Genomic DNA, 20968 nt, shown 5'->3' on the forward strand with positions numbered 1-20968 from the left:
AGGGTGCATTTCTCTTTGTTTACCTTCTGTCCTGTGCAAGATCGGGTCCAGTCAGAGGGGGGATTAGGCAGGCTCAACTCTCTCCATACATATGGGGCGCATTTCTCTATGTTTACCCTTTGTCATGTGCCCACAAATCAGGTCCAGACAGGCTAAACTCTCTACATACAGGGTGCATTTCTCAGTTTTCCTTCGGCCCTGTGCAAGAGATCGGGTCTACTGTAAACTTTGGCGCCGCCCCCGATGACGTCACGCCACTCCCGTACACCGAACCACCACTGATTGGCCACCAGGATCCACGAAGAAGAGAGGAGAGGGGGATCCCGGTGGCCAGAAATAGAAGTCTGGAGTCCCACTGGATAGCGCCGATCGGACGCGGGACCCAGGTAATTTGCAGCAGTGTCTATTTTAGCTACCTCAAGCTAAGCTCGGGATTACCGCTCCTGACATATTTTTCTAACCCTGAGCTCAGCTCGGGATTTCCGCCATGGAGGTTAAAGGACACTTGAAGTGAGAGGGATATGGAGGCTGCCATATTTATTTCCTTTTATGCAATGCAGATTGCCTGGCTGTCATTTTACAAACAAACAAACAGAGAACATTTATATCCCGCTTTTCTCCTGGCGGACTCAAAGCGCCAGAGCTGCAGCCACTAGGACGCGCTCTATAGGCAGTAGCAGTCTTAGGGAGTCTTGCCCAAGGTCTCCTAATGCATAGGTGCTGGCTTACTGAACTGGAAGAGCCGAGATTCGAACCCAGGTCTCCCGCCTCAGAGGCAGAGCCAGTACGCTATCCAGCCACTGTCATTTTAGCCGTACACCCTAAAAAGCCTGCAGATCAGGTGCTCTGACTGAAGTCTGACAAGATTAGCTGCATGCTTGTTTCAGGTGTGTGATTCATAGACTACTGCAGCCAAAGAGATCAGCGGGGCTGCCAGGCAACTAGCATTGTTTAAAAGGAAATAAATATGGCAGCCACCGTATTCTTCTCAGTTCAAGTGTACTTTAAAAAGCCTGTAATAAACGCAGCAAGTACTGTGTGTAGCATTACAGATATTAAAGCGAGATTGTCATCCACAAAATTAAACTCCATTTATCCACTGCTCTGTGTTTATTATGTAGTATACAAGCATTCCAATATAATCATAAATAGTTCCGCTGTAATGAATCTTATCTCAGTCAGCCTGGCTCTATTCTTAAAAAAAAAAAAAAGATTAAAAAAAAAGCTGTAGATATATACTTTTTTTTAACCTATGTAATGCATGAATTGGCTGTAATATGTATTCCTGCAAATGTCCTACTTTGTAGAATGTTAATATATAACACAATAGACTATACTGTTATTTACAAACATATGTATTTACTGGACACCTTAGGCAAAGGGCAATATCCAACAGAGAAACTGCCTCTTCATGGTGACTGGCCCGGCTTGTAAATATTTTTATATCTCCCCTAGGAGATGGCTCGTGGAGGAGAGGAGACAAGCAGGACCTTGAAGCAAAGCAAGCGTACTCATCCCTGCAAACAGTCACTCTACTCAGGACAGTAAAACCAGAGTTTGAGAAGTTTTCCATCGAGGTGAAAAGTTCTGTTCAAAAGCTCGGACTCAATGAAGACGATTACGTAAGTAGCCAATGACCAGCGGAGCGCTTTGCCTGTCTGTAAACAACCTCATAATTTAATCAAAGGTGACAAAATTCCCTGGCCCGCGCACTCCCTTACGGCTGCCGCAGCACATGTCAGAGTTCCTGCGCTAGCGCTGCTTCCACATGTGTTTTCACTTAGCTGTGCCATATTTTTTCAGATGATAAAATGGATAATTAATACAGTCACTAAGTAACTCGCGGTCCCGGTGGATTTGGTAACTCCAAGTCGGGGAAGAATGTCCTAGACCAGGGGTGGGCAAACTTTTGTAGGATTGGGCCGCATTCCTCTAGAATACGGCCTGGGACTTGTCACTCTGTCCCCCTCAATCCCTCCAGATTTGTGTAGGCGAGGAATGATTTGGTTTAATGACTAATACACACAATCGATTATTTCCAGCATGTCTGCTCTGATTTCCAATCAGTTTTCCATAGAAGTGAACCGAAAATCGTTCGGAAAATCGATCAGAAATCAGATCGAACGTGCTGGAAATAATCGATCTGGCAAGAAATCGGACAGAAAATCTTATTGTGTGTATTAGGCATAACTCACCCAATCACACTTTCCAGCGGCTATCTCCATGGTGAATGCGACGTCATGTGACACGCTGGTACGTAATGATGTCAGATCACATGAAGCTGCCATTGCCATGATTTAGCTAGGTGTAGGTGCTCCCAGTATATGTAGCCTGGTATAGGTGCCCCCAGTATAGGTAGCCAGATGTAGGTGCCCACTGTATAGGTTGTATGACTACAGAAGGATTAGATTGTGAGCACCTCTGATGACGGTGAGTGACATGACTGTACTCTGTAAAGTGCTTCAGAAGATGTAAGTGCTACATAAATTTGTATTTATACTCCACCTCATTTGTTCAATCAACTCCGACTCTTCGTGACCATATGAACTTCTTCACACCAGATGTCTCTGTCAATCACTGCTTCTCTCAGTTGTTGCATAGGCATGCTCATAGCTTCACATATGCTATCTATCTATCTTAACCTCTGTGTTTCTCTTCTTCTTTTGGCCTTTAATTTTTCCAAACATCATGGATTTTTCCAAAGAATCTGGTTTTCTTTTTATGTGACCAAAGTATTGAGTTTTAATAGAAGTATCATCTTCTAGTGAACGCTCCAGCCTTAATTCTTTAAAGGGGAAATGAAGAGAGAGGTATATGGAGGCTGCCATGTTTATTTCCTTTTAAGCAATACCAGTTGCCTGGCAGCCCTGCTGATTCTCTAGCTCTAATACTATTATCCATAGCCCCTGAACAAGCATGCAAGACTAGCTGCATGCTTGTTTCTGGTGTTATTCAGATACTTCTGCAGAGAAATAGACCAGCAGGGCTGCCAGGCAACTGGTATTGATTAAAAGGAAAGAAACATGGCAGCCTCCGTATACCTCTTACTTCAGTTCCCCTTTAAAGGGAACCAGAGGGCCCAGAAAAAAAGATTCTATACGTACCTGGGGCTTCCTCCAGCCCCATACGCACGGATCGCTCCCACGCCGCCATCCTCCGCTTCCTGGATCCGCCGGTACCGGGTCCCGTTACTTCCGGCAGACGCGGCCAATTGTACACATAAGCAGGGGCTCCCTCCATATCCTTACGCGTGCGGATGCGCAGTATGCAGCTGCGCGCGTACGGGTATGCCGGGAGCCCCTGTGATGCGGACAATTGTCCGCGTGCTGCCGCCGACTGGTCGAAACTACGGGACCTGGTACCACTGGATACAGGAAGCGGAGGAGGGCGGCGTGGGAGCGATCCGTGCGTATGGGGCTGGAGGAAGCCCCAGGTATGTATAGAATCTTTTTTCTGGGCCCTCTGGTTCCCTTTAAGGATTGACTGGTTAGATCTTCTAGCAGTCCTGGGAACTCTCAGCAGCTTTCTCCATACCCTCAATCCAAAAGCATCCATTTTTCTTTGCATGACTTTATTTATAGGTCAGCTTTCACAGCCATATGTTACTACTGGGAAGACCATGGCTCTAACTATCCTGATAATTGACATTTCTATCCATTTGTATCTAGCCCAAACTTCTTACAACCTTCCTTCCAAGCAACAAGCATCTATAGATCCCAGGAAAATTATATCTGTTACAAGTTCTACATTTTCTCCATCTATTTGCAGATGGTTTATTTGAGCAGATGACATGACTTTAGTTTTCTTGACGTTAAGCAGTAGACGAGCTTTGGCACTTTCTTGTTTGACATTCATGACAAGGTTGTTTAATTATTCACCATATACAGTAAAATAAACATAATAATAATGTAAGCGCATTGGTCGAGAGGCTTAGGGCTTCATCCTCATTGTGAGTTATGCAAATAATAATATTATGTTATTACATTATTATTATTATTATTATTATTATTATTATTATTGTGAAGTGAAAATTCTAAGCAACAGCTGTTTGGCCACAGTTCCTCTTGAAATAAAATAATCTACGTATTTTTGTCTTCTTGTGAATACACATGCCGTTTTCAGAGACAATGGCATATTAATGTATCCTGAATAAACAGCTTATTTGCAAAGCAGGACTATTAACACTCATTGTTAACAAAACAAGCCATTAAATCTTTCTACTTCCTCTTATAACTGGCTCAGAACACTGAAGGTGTTGTTCCAGTTGGGTGAGTTTTGTTCTGAAGATCCTGTGACAGTGTCATGTCTTCATCCTAAAGTACACAGAGGTCACTATGTACTGCTTGCAAATTTCCTGTTGGTAAGCAATTGCCATGCCACTTTCATAGGAACTCATTGCACGCACTGTTCCCATGAATGAGTTGTTCCTAGAACTATCGGAATAGGTAAAGGTGTCCCAGCTGCAACAGAAAATCTTATTACAGGGGACCACTAAATACAGTGTTTTGCAAAAGTATTCAGCCCCCTTAAAGTTTTCCACATTTTGTCACATTACTGCCACAAACATTGGAATTCCACGTGAATGACCAATACAAAGTGGTGTACACGTGAGAAGTGGAACAAAAATCATACATGATTCCAAACATTTAAAAAAAAAATAACTGCAAAGTGGGGTGTGCGTAATTATTCAGCCACCTGAGTCAATACTTTGTAGAACCACCTTTTGCTGCAATTACAGCTGCCAGTCTTTTAGGGTATGTCTCTACCAGCTTTGCACATCTAGAGACTGAAATCCTTGCCCATTCTTCTTTGCAAAACAGCTCCAGCTCAGTCAGATTAGATGGACAGCGTTTGTGAACAGCAGTTTTCAGATCTTGCCACAGATTTTCGATTGGATTTAGATCTGGACTTTGACTGGGCCATTCTAACACATGGATATGTTTTTGTTTTAAACCATTCCATTGTTGCCCTGGCCTTATGTTTAGGGTCGTTGTCCAGCTGGAAGGTGAACCTCCGCCCCAATCTCAAGTCTTTTGCAGACTCCAAGAGGTTTTCTTCCAAGATTGCCCTGTATTTGGCTCCATCCACCTTCCCATCAACTCTGACCAGCTTCCCTGTCCCTGCTGAAGAGAAACACCCCCCGAGCATGATGCTGCCACCACCATATTTGACAGTGGGGATGGTGTGTTCAGAGTGATGGGCAGTGTTAGTTTTCCGCCACACATAGCGTTTTGCATTTTGGTCTCATCTGACAAGAGCACCTTCTTCCACATGTTTGCTGTGTCCCCACATGGCTTGTGACAAACTGCAAACGGGTCTTCTTATGCTTTTCTGTTAACAATGCCTTTCTTCTTGCCACTCTTCCATAAAGGCCAACTTTGTGCAGTGCATGACTAATAGTTGTCCTATGGACAGATTCTCCCACCTGAGCTGTAGATCTCAGCAGCTCGCCCAGAGTCACCATGGGCCTCTTGACTGCATTTCTGATCAGGGCTCTCCTTGTTCGGCCTGTGAGTTTAGGTGGACGGCCTTGTCTTGGTAGGTTTACAGTTGTGCCATACTCCTTCCATTTTTGAATTATCTTTTGAACAGTGCTCCGTGGGATGTTTGTCACATTAGTGCCACACAGTCTCCAAGAGGTTTTCTTGGAGTCACCATGGGCCTCTTGACTGCATTTCTGATCAGCGCGCTCCTTGTTCGGCCTGTGAGTTTAGGTGGATGGCCTTGTCTTGGTAGGTTTACAGTTGTGCCATACTCCTTCCATTTCTGAATGATCGCTTGAACAGTGCTCCTTGGGATGTTCAAGGCTTTGGACATTTTTTTGTAGCCTAAACCTGCTTTAAATTTCTCAATAACTTGATCCTTGACCTGTCTTGGACCTGTCTTGTGTGTTCTTTAGACTTCATGGTGTTGTTGCTCCCAATATTCTCTTAGACAACCTCTGAGGCCCTCACAGAGCAGCTGTATTCGTACTGACATTAGATTACACACAGGTGCACTCTATTTAGTCATTAGCACTCATCAGGCAATGTCTATAGGCAACTGACTGCACTCAGATCAAAGGGGGCCGAATAATTATGCACACACCACTTTGCTGTTATTTATTTGTAAAAAAATGTTTGGAATCGTGTATGATTTTCTTTCCACTTCTCATGTGTACACCACTTTGTATTGGTCTTTCATGTGGAATTCCAATAAAATTGATTCATGTTTGTGGCAGTAATGTGACAAAATGTGGAAAACTTCAAGGGGGCTGAATACTTTTGCAACCCACTGTATAATGTAGTAAATGATTCAGCAGAAAAAGCCTCCCTCCCCAAACATAATAGTCATTTAGATTCTGCACCCCTGAGGACGCTCCATTTTTTTCACCAGTTCTGAGATCATCAGGGACGTGACAAAATTACTACTAAATCCATGCTTGGCCTAAGACAGCATGAAAGTACAGTGGAGTCTCGGTTATTCAACCAACCAGTACAAATCGCAGGCAGTACTCATACTGTGGTGAAGGCCAACTAGCGAAAAATCATTTGAGCAATCAGATAATTCTCATCGGAAAAAAAATCGTTCACTACACCATCAATAAACTATTCTTTGCTTCCTATCTATCACAACCAACAAGAAACTCCAAATTTTGGTTTGACCAAAATCCAATCGGACGACTATTTTTACAATCGTTCGTAATTGATTGTGCTCATCAATGGAGAATATTTACAACTAATCCAATCAGAATTTATGATCGCTCAAACAATTTTTCGCTAGAAATTGGTTCGTTAGTGGCCACCTTAAAGGATACCCGAAGTGACATGTGACATGATGAGATAGACATGTGTATGTACAGTGCCTAGCACACAAATAACTATGCTGTGTTCTTTTGTTCTTTCTCTGCCTGAAAGAGTTAAATATCAGGTATGTAAGTGGCTGACTCAGTCCTGACTCAGACAGGAAGTGACTACAGTGTGACCCTCACTGATAAGTAATTCCAACTATAAAACACTTTCCTAGCAGAAAATGGCTTCTGAGAGCAAGAAAGAGGTAAAAGGGGAATTCTTATCAGTGAGGGTCACACTGTAGTCACTTCCTGTCTGAGTCAGGACTGAGTCAGCCACTTACATACCTGATATTTAACTCTTTCAGGCAGAGAAAGAAAAAAAAGGAACACCGCATAGGTATTTGTTTGCTAGGCACTGTACATACACATGTCTATCTCATCATGTCACATGTCACTTATGGTATCCTTTAAGGCTGTTAGTGGGCTCTGCTGTGCTTAAAGACTTGGCTCCATGGGCGTAGCAATCACCCCTGCAACCCCTGCCATGGCAGGGGGACCCAGAGGGTTTTGGGGTCTCTCCTCCTTCCTCTCCCCAACTGACAATTAGCAAAAAACCTCCCCATTTGCTTAAAAAAACATCCCCGCCACCTCCATCATACAGTGTAGCGAGTGAAGCAGCATCTGGAAGAAGGAAAAAATTAGACGCTCCAGTTACAGCAGAACACTTCCTGCCGCCATTCGCCAGCTCCCGATCACATGACCCTCATGGAGTTGCAGTAACAAGGGCCCCATGCTATCATTTTTGCAGGCGGCCCCTATTAAGTCTAGTTATGCCCCTGCTTGGCTCCATGGCCACCAAGTTTCACATACTTCTAATTACTGTATTTTAACATCATACATGTGGGGTATAGAACTGTATTAGCCAGCCTATTTTTACAATAATTCTCAAGCAACCAGAAAGCACCTTAAAGGAATACTATCGAGTCACATATTTTTTTTTAATTGACACAGGAATTGTTTGGGAAGTGCTGCTAAGTACTGGTGTATACATTTTAGTAGCAACTTCTTTGTTTACTGTTAGCAAAATACTTTCAAACTTTACTGACGCCAAAACTGACGGCTGACTGAGCCATGAGGAGAGGGGAAATTCCCCTCACACTTGATCAGTTAACTCTTTGTGTAGCTCTGTGTGTGACAGAGAGAGTCAGGACACAGGAGCTGCAGCTGTTGTGAGCTCTGTTTCTGACTGAAGTGTCTGAAGAGAGCAGAGGAAATGTAACGAATTGTCACAGCTTTTCATACTGTTTTTGCTTTCAGAGTTTGATATGTTTGATATTTGCTTTCTGTAGTCTGATATGCAACTCTGGCTGTGCATTGAAGCAGACACCCCTTCTGCAATTGATTTGTCCCAATATAGCTAAATCCTACCCTCAATAAATTAGTTTTTGCCTCTGATATTTAACATGAAAAGTAGGAAAAGGTTTACACAGCTACTTAGACATTATTTGCACATTGTCATTTTAGAACACTTGGGGATCGATAGTATTCCTTTAATCCTGCATCAGCGGATCCTCGCCGCGGTGCTGGAAAACCGTGACTCTACTGTACTATTTATTATTATTTAGTATTTATATCGCGCCAACATCTTCCGCAGTGTTATGTATTGTCTTGTCACTAACCGTCCCTCAGAGGGGCTCACAGTCTAATCCCTACCATAGTCCTATGTCTATGTATGTATTGTGTAGTGCATGTATCATAGTCTAGGGACAATTTTACGAGGAAGCTAATTAACTTGTCTGTATGTTTTTGGGACAAGGGAGGAAACCGGAGTGCCTGTAGGAAACCCACCCAGACACGAGGGGAACATACAAACTTCTGCAGATAGTGCCCTTGCTGTGTTTCTATGCCACCGTGCTGTCCAATTTGCATAGCTCCACCCACCTCCCTGAACTGAGGCATTATGGTCTTGCTTTTTGGACATGTACTAGAATTTTCCCTTCTGTTTTGTAAAAGCAATTCTGTTCTTTGCTGTCCTGATATTGAAACTTTTTTTTTTTTTTTTTTTTTAAGTGAAAGGCCATTGTGATAAGTAGCGTTCATGGAAATCCTCTGGGCTGTCTGCACGGCCAGATAACAAGCTCCGTGGCACACCACTGCAGCCACTCTAAATAGACATCTTGTCCCTGACTTTTGTGTTGAGAGAACGCTATCTGGATTTGCATATTGTTGTATTCGAAGGCAAACACAAGCTGAAATCCAGCGTAATCTAGTTTAATATGAAAACATTTACTCTGTGCTGAGCATTGAAATGTAAGCAGTGTCGCTGCACACACAGCGCATGAAGGGAGAATTAGCATCTTTATATCATAAAGTAAGCACGGCTAAAGTCACCGGCTTGTGTTGTTTTGACGCTCATGCATATGTTAGTGTTACTTTACCACGAAATGACTTAATGGGCCATCTAGATGCTGATCTTGACCATTGTGTAATGTTAAAATGCCTCCAGGGTGTATATATAAGTGCACTGGGTGCAAAAATAGTTTTGTTGGTGGTTGTTTTGTCAATGAGGCTAACTTTTCTACTGACTGCTTGGTGGAGTGTGAAAATTAGATGATTCACTTTATAAACTGTAATAGCAAAAAGGTCATTTAACGATGAGAGGGTTATTTACGAGTTACAGTTTTGGTTTAGATTAAAGCGAATTTAAACTCTGACAACATTTTCAACAAAAATGTGTATCCTACTTTTTATAACCCATACAATTATCATATTTGCTTTTGTGCTCAATTATAAATATTTATTTAGACATTATAACTTCCCAAAGTTCAGTTAATTTACTTTGAAAGCTGCTGGTGCATTTTATTTATAACTGTTGTCATTCTGTTGTAATTGCTGCCAGCAGTAATTTCTGATCTGTTTTTCACGTCAGCACTCATCAGCTGAAGTCCTGCACAGCCAGAGAATGATTACATAAATGTATCAAGTAAAGAATGTGTACACAAGATAAGATTATAAGCAGTTTGGATGCGGGTTCTCCCTGCAGAAGAAAGAGTTAGCCCTGTGATGTAACCCTTTGAATGCTGTTTTACAAAAAAAAAACAATGTGTATATGCTGTAAATAATCTTTTAGAGCAAAGAAGAAATTCTGGGTTATATTCCGCTTTAAGGTGCGCAGGAAAAATAATTACCCCCTTGGCATTATGATTCTGTCCAGATTTTAGGGTCTAAAAGCGATGCAATTTCTTTTGCATGCTTTTAGATCCTAAAATCTGGAAAAAATCACACCGCAGAGAGATCTGCAGCAGCAAAGCACTCACTCACCTCCCTGGGATCCAGCGCAGCAGTTTTACCTCCGTCCTCCAGGTAGCGCTGTAACCCTATAGTGAGATTGCCGGCTGTCGTCAGGACGCGGCCGACGTCGGGATCCCCCGGGAGGTGAATTAAAATGCCCGCTGCACGCATTGCCCTTCACAGACCTCCCGGCGGCCACCACGCTAAGGAGGTTAAAGCAGCAGGGACAGCCGTACTATCCCAGGGAAAAAAACACAAAGCTGTGAGGGTCACAAGGGGCTTGCAAAAGAAAGGGTGTGAACATTAAAAAGTTTTGCTGGGGGGCCCCATAAGCTATAGTTACATAGTTATTTTGGTTGAAAAAAGACATACGTCCATTGAGTTCAACCAGTACACTGACTTCATGTTTGTAGTATACTTTCATGGAACCCTTATATAGCTTGTGTGACACGGCTGACCAGTTATTTGTAGTGTGTAGTTGTTTTTAAAGAGATATTCAAGTGGTTGGACTGAGGCTCAAGATATTCTTGATGGCTTACAGCACAAACTTGATTGCTCTGTTGTTTGTCTTCTCCGTTGACATGCTTGGCTTGCCCGCTCCTCTCATGCAATCCCTCCCCTGCCTACCCATTGCGCCAGCCTTACTATAAGAGAAACAACACAAAAAAAGGACACTGGAGTAGTTCACTACCTCCTTAAAGAGACTCTGAAGTCTCTTATTTTACATTCTTTAGTTTAACAATCCTCTTCAGCTTTAATGCCAGAATTAAATCGCCACATCCCTGCAACAGAGGAGTGATTTATTACCAGAGATAAGCCCTGCAAAGCTCCCGGGCTCGCAGGGCTTTACTTCCTAGAAGAGGCAGAGCTTTACAATGTAGCTCTGCCTCCTCCACAGTCAGTCTCTACGGATCATTGCCTCTCCCCACCCCTCTCAATCTTCTTTCCCTGAGAGGGGCGGGGAGGAGGCAGAGATCCATGGAGATTGATTGCGGAGAGGCAGAGCTACAGCTCAAAGCTCAGCCTCTCCAGGAAGAAAAGCCCTGCGAGCCAGGGCAGCATGATCTGCGACCTGCAAAGTCGTAGAAATTTGCAGGTCGTTTTCTAGGTAATAAATCACTCCTCTGAGGATGCGGCGATTTAACTCTGGCATTAAAGCTGAAGAGGATTGTTAAACAAAATTAGGTAAAAAAAGAGACTTCAGAGTCTCTTTAAAGAGGAACTTTAACCCAGAATTGAACATCATCCCTGTCAGTAGCTGATACCCCCTTTCCCATGAGAAATATTTACTTTTCTCAAATAGATCATCAGGGAGGTAAACAGATCATCAGTAGGTCTTTATGGCTGATAGTGTGGTGAAACCCCTCCCAAAGTGTGATGTCATGACCATGGTCTTGGCAGTGTCTTGTCTGTCAACCTCATTGCATAGTGGGAGATAATGGCTGTTTCCAAGTGCCAAGCAAGCAGTAGTTCTCCGGTGCATATATATGTATAAAAATCCATCCTATCACATTGTTAGGGGGTGTGGTTATAGATGGCAGTTAGTGCTGTCTTTTTTTCATTCCTTCCAGTAGTAAAGATGAAGACCTACAGGTTGACTGTGGGGAAAACAACATGAATGAATTACACATTGAGTGTCAACCATTTCTTGATCTCGCTAATTTTGCAGTGTATTGATTTTTTTTCCTACTACTACCTTTCAGCAAAATTTGTCTTTAAAGGGATACTGTAGGGGGTCGGGGGAAAATGAGCTGAACTTACCCGGGGCTTCTAATGGTCCCCCGCAGACATCCTGTGTTGGCGCAGCCACTCACCGATGCTCCGGCCCCGCCTCCAGTTCACTTCTGGAATTTCTGACTTTAAAGTCAGAAAACTACTGCGCCTGCACGCCCGTGTCCTCGCTCCCGCTGATGTCACCAGGCGTGTACTACGCAGACACAGACCATACTGGGCCTGCGCTGTGCTCTCTTGATGACATCAGCGGGATCGAGGACACGGCAACGCAGGTGCAGTGGTTTTCAGACTTTAAAGTCTGAAATTCCAGAAGTAAACCGGAGGCGGGGCCGGAGCATCGGTGAGCGGCTGTGCGGGCACAGGATGTCTGCGGGGGACCATTAGAAGCCCCGGGTAAGTTCAACTCATTTTCCCCCGACCTCCCTACAGTATCCCTTTAAGGTAAATTCCCTAGTGTTTATTTACTCCTGGTCACTAATCGAGTTCCCTATCATATAACAACTCTTATTGGTTTATGGGCATTGTCAGGTGGGCAATGTATACCATGGTAATAGGGTCACAGTCTCCTGTCCTGTTTTCAGGATCTGCTGGTCCTTTAATCCTGCAGATAAAAAAAGTCACAAAAAACAAAAGTGATGCAATAAAATCAGTAAAATGATGTTTTGTTTACTTTGTAGAGCGTTTCCGTGTATAAATGGTTTGTATGTTTGTAAACTGCCTTTTTATTAGTGACAGATAAGCGAAACAACATTGGAAGTGACTCATAATGTATTCTAGAGTTCAGAGAAAGCAGAGAAGCTACACGTATCGCACGGATCTTGCCTGTCCTTTTCTGTTCTCTCTTGGAAAAATGACAACAGGAAAGAATACACATTTATTTGAATGAAGAATGTCATTGCAAATAGAGTAATTTACATCAGTTTGACAAATCGCCCATTGTCTTGTTGTACTTCACTAGGACTTCTTCAGCCAGATCTATGCATCTAAGTTCCCAAGCTTTTTAGCCTCTGAAGAAACATTGCTTACGCAAGACGGCTGTCAGGCTGTCACCCCCACTGCACGACCATGTCTGTACTAACCGTTGATTAAAGGTAACCTCAGCATGAGCAGTGCCTCCTCTCTCCTCCATATTGTGACACGAGCACTGCTTTTCTGAGCGCATGCTCTTGTGGTTACAAATTTGGTTCAGGTCCAGCACTATTCCCCAGCTGCCTAGCTCTAGTGCCAGTGCTCTTTGGTCTCCCCTTTCAACGAAGTTTCCAACTCCATCTGCCTCTGTAGGATTCAAAGCCAAGTTCACAGTTGAGACTACTGTCGCCTGGCAGGGATCGGGACACAATTCCTCGTTGGGGGACAGTTTGTGGCGAGCCTGTACAAGCATGCCTTCTGTCACTATGGAGAGCCATGAAGGGACAATAATGTACGGCACATGACAGAGGAGGCAGAGGGAGGGAGTGAAGAATAGCGTCGGGGAAGATGATTCGGCATGCTGGATCTCTCACGTATCAAGACCATTGTACAACCTCTACATTCTCACCCATGGTGGACTTTAGCAACCGCCTCGGCTGAGTTTAATCTAAAGTGTGTTTGAACCATTTGAGCCTTCTAAAGCTGGTCATACATCATAGTTTGCAGCATGAAATTTATTACAAATTGTCCTTGCACCATCTGCCAGGCTGCCTTCCCACCAAGTGTAAGTTTCTCCCCCTTCCCCTTCTTGCGACTCCGCCCTCCTCCAGTGTTCGGCTTCACCAAGAGCGTCATTGCTACGTCACTTGGCACATGTTGTGACATCACAACATGTGCCAGCATTACATGGAACAGGCGCTCACGGTGACAGCGAACACCAGAGGGAGTCCTTTAGCAGGTGTACACTTACACTTGGGGCAACGCCAGGGGACAGGTTCCATCGGTCATCGCAATATCGAACGCCAGTACTGGCTTACACCAAATCAAGCTCTTGTGACCATGATTTTTCCACCATTCCCGATCAATATGTTTGACTGGTTTCGTACAAGAGATCAATCAGGGGAGACCATGTTATGGCACTGATTCTCTTCCGATTTTATAAATCTATCTAGTAATATACAGTATGGGCACCCTTCCAGTGCAGCAGACTGCCAGGCTCCCACTCTCACTGTTTGAGTCCCTGGCTGTCTAAGTCATGCCTGTTTTTGTAAGTTGACATTGGATCCACAAACCCCCTTCCTATTGTGTTGATGGAAAGTAAGCTATTTGCTATCCATTTTGGCAAGAGATTTACAGAATACTTCATATATAAACAGGCTTGAATAATTATTTATAGTTAATACAAGGCATTAAGGGATGATTTAGAGGTATTTATAAACAATTATGGCATTTTCCTAACAGTTTTATGTGAGTCCAAGAGCACTTGAGACGATGTAAACCACAATCAGGGGTACGTTATGCTGAAAAACACCGTCTTAGAGTTACTTAACAGGGATAACGAGATCACATCAAGGGTTAGGCTTTGATTCACTGATGTATTTAGTATTTACACAGTACACATTTTTTGAACAACATAAATCATATTTTGAAAGTGCTAAATCATTTGTCAGGTGACTCTGAAAAGCATCACTGTGATGCACCGTATTGTCAGTTGTTGTATAAACACATAACGGCTAAGAGTGATATGGGGGCCGCCATATTTATTTCCTTTTAAGCAATACCAGTTGACTGGCAGTCCTGTTGATCTTCTGGCATCTGTAAAGTCACAACCCTGAAACAAGCATGCAGGTAAAAATTAGGATCGCAGACAATTGAGTGATAAAAAACGCAAATGCACACACTTATTTGAAAAAAAAAACGCAATCAAATCGGATTGTAGGGGAAAAAGTAACAAAAAAGTGGAATCGCATTGCGCTTGTGCGATTACTAGTGGAAAATGACTCAACTCCTGAATACTGTTTTTCCCACTTCAGCCCACATTAAATGGTTTTGTGTTTAAGAGTGTAGTATAATAAGCCTGTAGCACCCAGTTACATTCTCCCTTTCATTTGTTCATGTAAGTATAATCTTTTCTGATTGGCTGTTGCTGATGACAAGCAATGCTTCCTTCAGACATGTGTGACTGAGGTGTCCGCTACCTTTGCCTGTTTCCTGTCAGCACCACGGACAGAGTCAATGAGCAGAATGGAGAGCAGACAGCACTGAGTGCAATGGTGGGAGCTGGAGGCCTTGGTTTTCAGCATGCAACAAATGCACCCCACGAAGCACTTGTGGTCCGCTCAGGGGGTACTTGAACTCCCATTTTACGTGTTTCCCAGTCAATAAAGTGTAGTAGGTTTTAAAATAAAAAAATTATAATAATAATTAGCCATATGTATGAGTATGAACACACCTGGACACACGTAAAATGTCAGCACTATATACAGGTTCTGTATACTTATATGTCTGCACCACTATCTGTCTGCTTGTCTAATACCTTCCCAACCTCTCTCTATTCTATGTAACCCTCACTTCTCACAGACAGAAAAAATTTATTTTTCAGCACCAGGGGCGTTGCAAGGATCCAAAAAGATCCGGGGCACTTTTGGACACTCCAGGGGGAAAATGGGTGTGGCCACGCATCAGAATGTGGGTGTGGTCATGGATGGAGCCAAATTTACATGAAATTAACAGTGGTCTATGTAGACCTGCCCAGTAAAATGTTGGATGAAGCATACCCCCGACTGATGCACCACAGCTCCCAGCATGCCCGCCATTGAGACAACACAGCTGCCTGGGGGACATTCGGGGCATGTGCCACTGATCTTTGGGGCTAACCACGCTCCTGTTGAGCATAGAAAATGTACTCTTTTCATCTTCGGGCGCTCCAATGCTGGCTACGAATTTTAAGGACACTTGAAAACGGATACGGAGCAGGGGTGTAACTAAAGAGGAGCAGCCCATGTGATCGCAGGGGGGCCCAGAACTGTGGGGGGCCCCAACTACTAACCTTCCCTTCCCCCGATAGAGGAGACCTTACTTCAGATCAGGTATTTTTGTGGCTACACTTGTTATGGGTGTGAGGATTACAATGTCCATATTTTGTTTTATGACCCTTGTGAGATTCCCCCCCCCCCCCCCCCCCCCGAACTGTGAAGGGCATCAAGGGGGAAGCAAGGGAAGGGGTGTGAACATTAAAAGTAACTTGAGATGAGGAGTGGTGAAAGAATTGATACTTACCCTGGGGCTTCCTTATGACCATTATTCTCTCCCTTGCTGTTCTCCCAGGTTGTTGTGTTCTTATCACCGAGAGTGTTCTGCGCCTATTCAGGTAGTACTGTGCAGGAGGCCCAACGGAATCAGTGAATTGGTGTCCATTCTCACTAGGCTGCTCACCGTGAGCCGTGTGATGGCGTAGTGGTTAGCGCTTGAATGCGACGCTGGTTTCCCGGTTTGAATCCCAGCCGGGGCAACATCTGCAAGGCGTTTGTATGTTCTCTTCATGTATCTGTGGTTTTCCCCCAGGCACCCTGGTTTCCTCACACATCCCGAAAACATCCAGATAAGTTAATTGGCTTCCCCCTAAATTGGCCCTAGACTACATTACAGATATGACTATGGTAGGAATTAGGTTGTGAGTTCCTCTGATGGACAGTTAGTGACAAGACTAACGCTGCAGAAGAGGTTTGCACTATATAAATTCTAAATAATAATAACATACATTTTCCAAAATACTCACCTGCCGCTTCTCATTTGAGTCCTCTGCAAGTCCTGCTGCCATCCATTTGGGTCCTTGCATGGAAGAAACGCAGCTATACTGATCCCAGAGCCCCATCAGGCTCCCATTGGTTCTCAGGAGGCCATTGGGAATCATGCCTCCCCAGGGAAGAATCTCTTTGGTTCACTGAACACTGGACTAATAAACATTCTAGAAGCGCCCAGATAGCGCGAAACGGCCGTAAGGCTATTCCTGTACCCAGCACCCGCCACTAGCTTACAGCCTACAGCCCCCACCACACGGTATGTTTACCTTATTTGTATTGCACGCAATGTGATGAACTACCACCTGTGGATTAAAGCACAGTTTGCAGCAGTGCCGACTCCGCACTCTTTGTTGTACCTACCTGACTTCTGTTCATTTCCAGTCAGAGCACGCTGACTGTGTCACAAGTGGGATGCGCTGTGGCCCTGTTGGTCCTCCATATCAGATGCTGATCCAGCTGTAGTGCCGACCCTCCTCCTCCCCACTTCTTCTGTACCTTCATTATTTATAGATATGCCTATGCACAGAGGGAGATATTGGCTGTTTGGCAGTTGGAAACAGCGTTTATTTCCCACAATGCAACGAGGTTCACAGACAGCAAAATGTCAGGACCATGATCATGACATCAAACTGTGGGAGGGGTTTCACCACAATATCGGCAATACAGACCCCTCGATAATCTATTTGACAAAAGGTTAAGATTTCTCATAGGAAAGGGGGCATCGGCTACTGATTGGGATGAAGTTGGTTACAGTTCATCTTTAAACAGAAATCGGATCAGTTTGTCATCCGGTACTGTGTGAATCCAGCCTTATACTGTACTGTTCTGGCTAAATGCACAGGCTTAAGGGAGCTCCATAAATACTTAGGTTTTATAATGAAGTGTGTCATTTATAATACAGTTCACAAGCCCAGGTCTATGGCCCATGTGTGACGCACAGGTAGGGGAAGGCGAGGAACTTTTTCCAAAGGATGCACCAAGTCCTCTCCGCGATCGCTGTGTCTTTTCCAGCACGATCTCCAGGGATGCCCTCCCCAGATAAACGACATTACTGTACGCTCTGAATACAGTTGTCCTGAAAAGCCCGCTTTCCCCTGCCCTCCCCGTGAGTGGGAGGCACATAACAAGCTCAGAAGTATTTCATCAGGCAAGCGGGACAAGTCGCATAGCGTCAAACCTCGAGCCCAGGCCTCCAAAACAGCATTCCTGTATGTGAGAATAATTCCAGATAGCGCGGTAAACACTTGTGGAAATACAGTGCGTACTGTTTCACTGCCAGCTTCCAGATTCTATAAAATAATTCCCAGCATTTCCTTCACTGGGACCGTTTTTACTTGAAATGAGGTGAGAGAAAGTCATCTACAAGTTAAGTTCATCAGGAACAATTTATTTTGAGTGCTTTTACTGCTTGCAATGTGCCAGCAAGGGATTTTAATTGTAAGATAGCTCAAGAGAAAAGTATTGTGCATCAGATCCAAAGCCTTTAAAGTGACACTGAAGCGGAAAAAAAAAGTATGATATAATGAACTGTGTGCGTAATACGGATAATTAATAGAACAATAGTAGAAAAGAAGAGAGTCTCATATTTTTATATTAATTTATATAGCTTTTTTTTCTTTTTTCTTTTTTAATAACGATGCATCATTCTCAATATTTGCAATTTACAAACTACTCTCTGCATTTTAAACTATAGAACAGAGCAAAGCTAATGATCCTTTGAATTTCCCTGCTGTAGAATCTTATCTGAAGTTGTCTTTCGCTGTATCTTTGATGTGTAAGTGCTTCAGTAAATAGCACTGCTCTCTGACTAATTTAGTTGAGGACTGGAGTCAGAGTAATTTTGGGTAGCTGGAGTCGGAGGTTTCAATAAACTGAGGAGTCGGATGATTTTTGATCCAAATCCATAGCCTTTGTAAAAATTAGACTAAGGAGTTGGAGTCGAGGAGTCCGAGTCGGAGTAAATTTTGGGTACCTGGAGTCTGAGTCAGTGGTTTCATATATGGAGGAGTCGGAGTCGGATGATTTTTGTACCCACTCCACAGCCCTGCTGGAAACTGAGACTCCTATCTGAGCTGAGACTCATATTTTTGCTACCAATGTTCTATTTCTTAGTTGTACTACACATACAATTCATTGGGCTTGATTCACAAAGCGGTGCAAACTGTTTAGCATGGGTGTGCTAAACAGTTAGCACGTGAAGTGCCGTCCGCGTTCGTGCGAATCGCGGCACTTTGCGCGTGCAAAAGACCGCAAACAGCACTTCACGTGCTAACTGTTTAGCACACCCGTGCTAAACAGTTTGCACCGCTTTGTGAATCGAGCCCATTATCTCATAAGTTTATTGTCTTTTCAGATTTCCTTTAAAGTAACCCTGAACTGGGTTTTTCTCAACATACTGTACTTATAAATTCTCTTTTATCTGTGGTACTGTGACAATATGTCACAGCACCGTCCTCCACCTCCAGCTCCCCCTGTGACCCCCACTCTGCTCAGCCTTAATATTCGACTGAGCAGAATGTCGATTATGGGTGGGGAGGAAGTGTCAGTATTCCCTCCTCTCTGCCTGTCCTTAGGAACGCCCCCTCCACTCGCTGCTTATGGTTCCGATATGCTGTACTGCACACAGCATGCAGAAGAGCTGCGGCGTGTGCGGGTTTGTGGAGATTGAGCTTGGAACCATAGTGCACGCTACAGAAAAAAATACTATTTATTTGGAAAGTGTGGAAATTTTTTAAGGGAAATGTAAATTCCCTAATGGGGAAGGAGCGACCCTTGCAGGAGAGGAACTTCTGGACAACGCCCCTTCCCTGCCTATCAGAGCCTTCTCACTGGCTCTCCTTTGCCTGTTCCCCGCCTCCTCTGTGGCAATCAGCGCTATGTGCTCTCTGGACATAGGAGCAGCAGTAATGGACGCTACCTAATCCGGTTTAACCCCCCTTCTCCCCTCATCAGGTAACGCTCTATAATTTTTTTCACTTTTAAGACCTTGCCCATACATTACTCAATTTGCGGCATTGATATCCAGCTGAGATCAGGTGGCCATGTGATGGTGGCATAGATAGATTTTGCCACCTGATTGATCGTTTCGCCCAATTGAAACTATCGAGCCGGTATGCTGGAAAGATCTCTCTTGAAAGGTCTCTGTCAGTCTGTGTACACAGAGAGAGACCCGCTGCTGCTCTCTCAAAACTCCTCATCCACATAAGGTAGTAAGGGAGAACAGGATAGGGGAGGAGTTCAGTGAGCTGCCTGTCCAATATCATTTCTACGTCGACTGAATGGGAAATGGAGATACGTGAGCCAGCCAGGCTTGGCCAGTCAAAGGGGTGGCCCAACCTAAGTTGAATTCCAGAAATCTTGGGGATTTCCAGAACAGTTTATTAAAATTCTTATAGTGTGAAGAGCTGATCTAGCGTACACAGCAGTGCCGTAAATTTTGAGTTCTTGTATAACAGAATAGTAGATATTTTTTTTTCTTTTTCTTCTCTTAGTTATGACTTTGTTTTGAGAGAGCAGTGCCAGGTTTGCCCGCTGGTTTACGTAGCGCCCTGATTTCTTTCCAGCTCACTTAAACAGACCCACCCCGTAGAACAAAGCGCGTCTTGCATGTCTTTCCTCGGCACATCCAGCTACATTAGAGCCGGCGGTGTGATGCCTGGGAGTTCCATGCCTCCTGTACACAGCCTGAAAGCCAGCATCCCGGCAATGAATTAAGATGACCACCAGGGACAGCCTTAGAAACCACAAAAACCAAACCAAATGAAGGACATAAGAACGCCTTCATCTTTCAGAATTCTGGACAAGGAAAAAGAATGGCTTATTCTGGGGGGAGAGAGAGGAGGCCCCGGGGCGTGAAAGCAGCTCAGCGTGCCAACCGAGGCTGGCTGAAAAAGTTCATTAAGACCGGAATAATTTACCTGGAGCAAGAATGTGTTATAAGCGATATTATGTGAGGTCAGCATAGAAAACCACATGACACAGAAGTCAGTTTGTCTTAGGTTTAGCGGTGTATGATGCACTTCCAGACTATATTTTCTTTCTGATGGAATTCTGGGTCATTCTGGAAAGAACAGGATGACTTTTAAAGGGCCATTTTAGTTAAATTGAAGAGATTTTACTCCGACGAAGCTACTAACAGCCTAATGTCTCAATAAACTGCTTAGATACATGTATGTAAATTATGTTACTGGCCATGTTTTTTTTTTATTCAGTTCGGCAACCCACGATGCAGCTAAATAGGGACACTATTCTATGCCTGCTGCTCGGCAGAATCCTGTCACTTTTCTCTGCCTCAAGCTGTTTCTTTTTGGATTTATCATCAGAAAACTTTAAAGTGGGATTGTCAGCCATAAAATCAAATTCCACTTGTCCACTGCTCTGTGCTTATTATGTAGTCTACATCCTGACCCTGCATTACAATATGATCATAAATGTTTCTGCTGTAATGAATCTAATCTCA

General features: G+C 43.9%; 1 protein-coding gene across 1 annotated transcript in view; it reads left to right on the forward strand.

The window, feature by feature from the left end:
- The window catches only part of NPR3 (natriuretic peptide receptor 3), a 118113-nt gene that overhangs the window by 50891 nt on the left and 46254 nt on the right, over positions 1-20968 (forward strand). The window contains exon 3 of the mRNA XM_068251250.1: positions 1456-1622. Within this exon, the coding sequence (XP_068107351.1) occupies positions 1456-1622 (167 nt within the window). The remainder of the gene's footprint in view (positions 1-1455; positions 1623-20968) is intronic.

This window comes from Hyperolius riggenbachi, chromosome 1 (assembly GCF_040937935.1).
Source record: "Hyperolius riggenbachi isolate aHypRig1 chromosome 1, aHypRig1.pri, whole genome shotgun sequence".
Lineage (NCBI taxonomy): Eukaryota > Metazoa > Chordata > Amphibia > Anura > Hyperoliidae > Hyperolius > Hyperolius riggenbachi.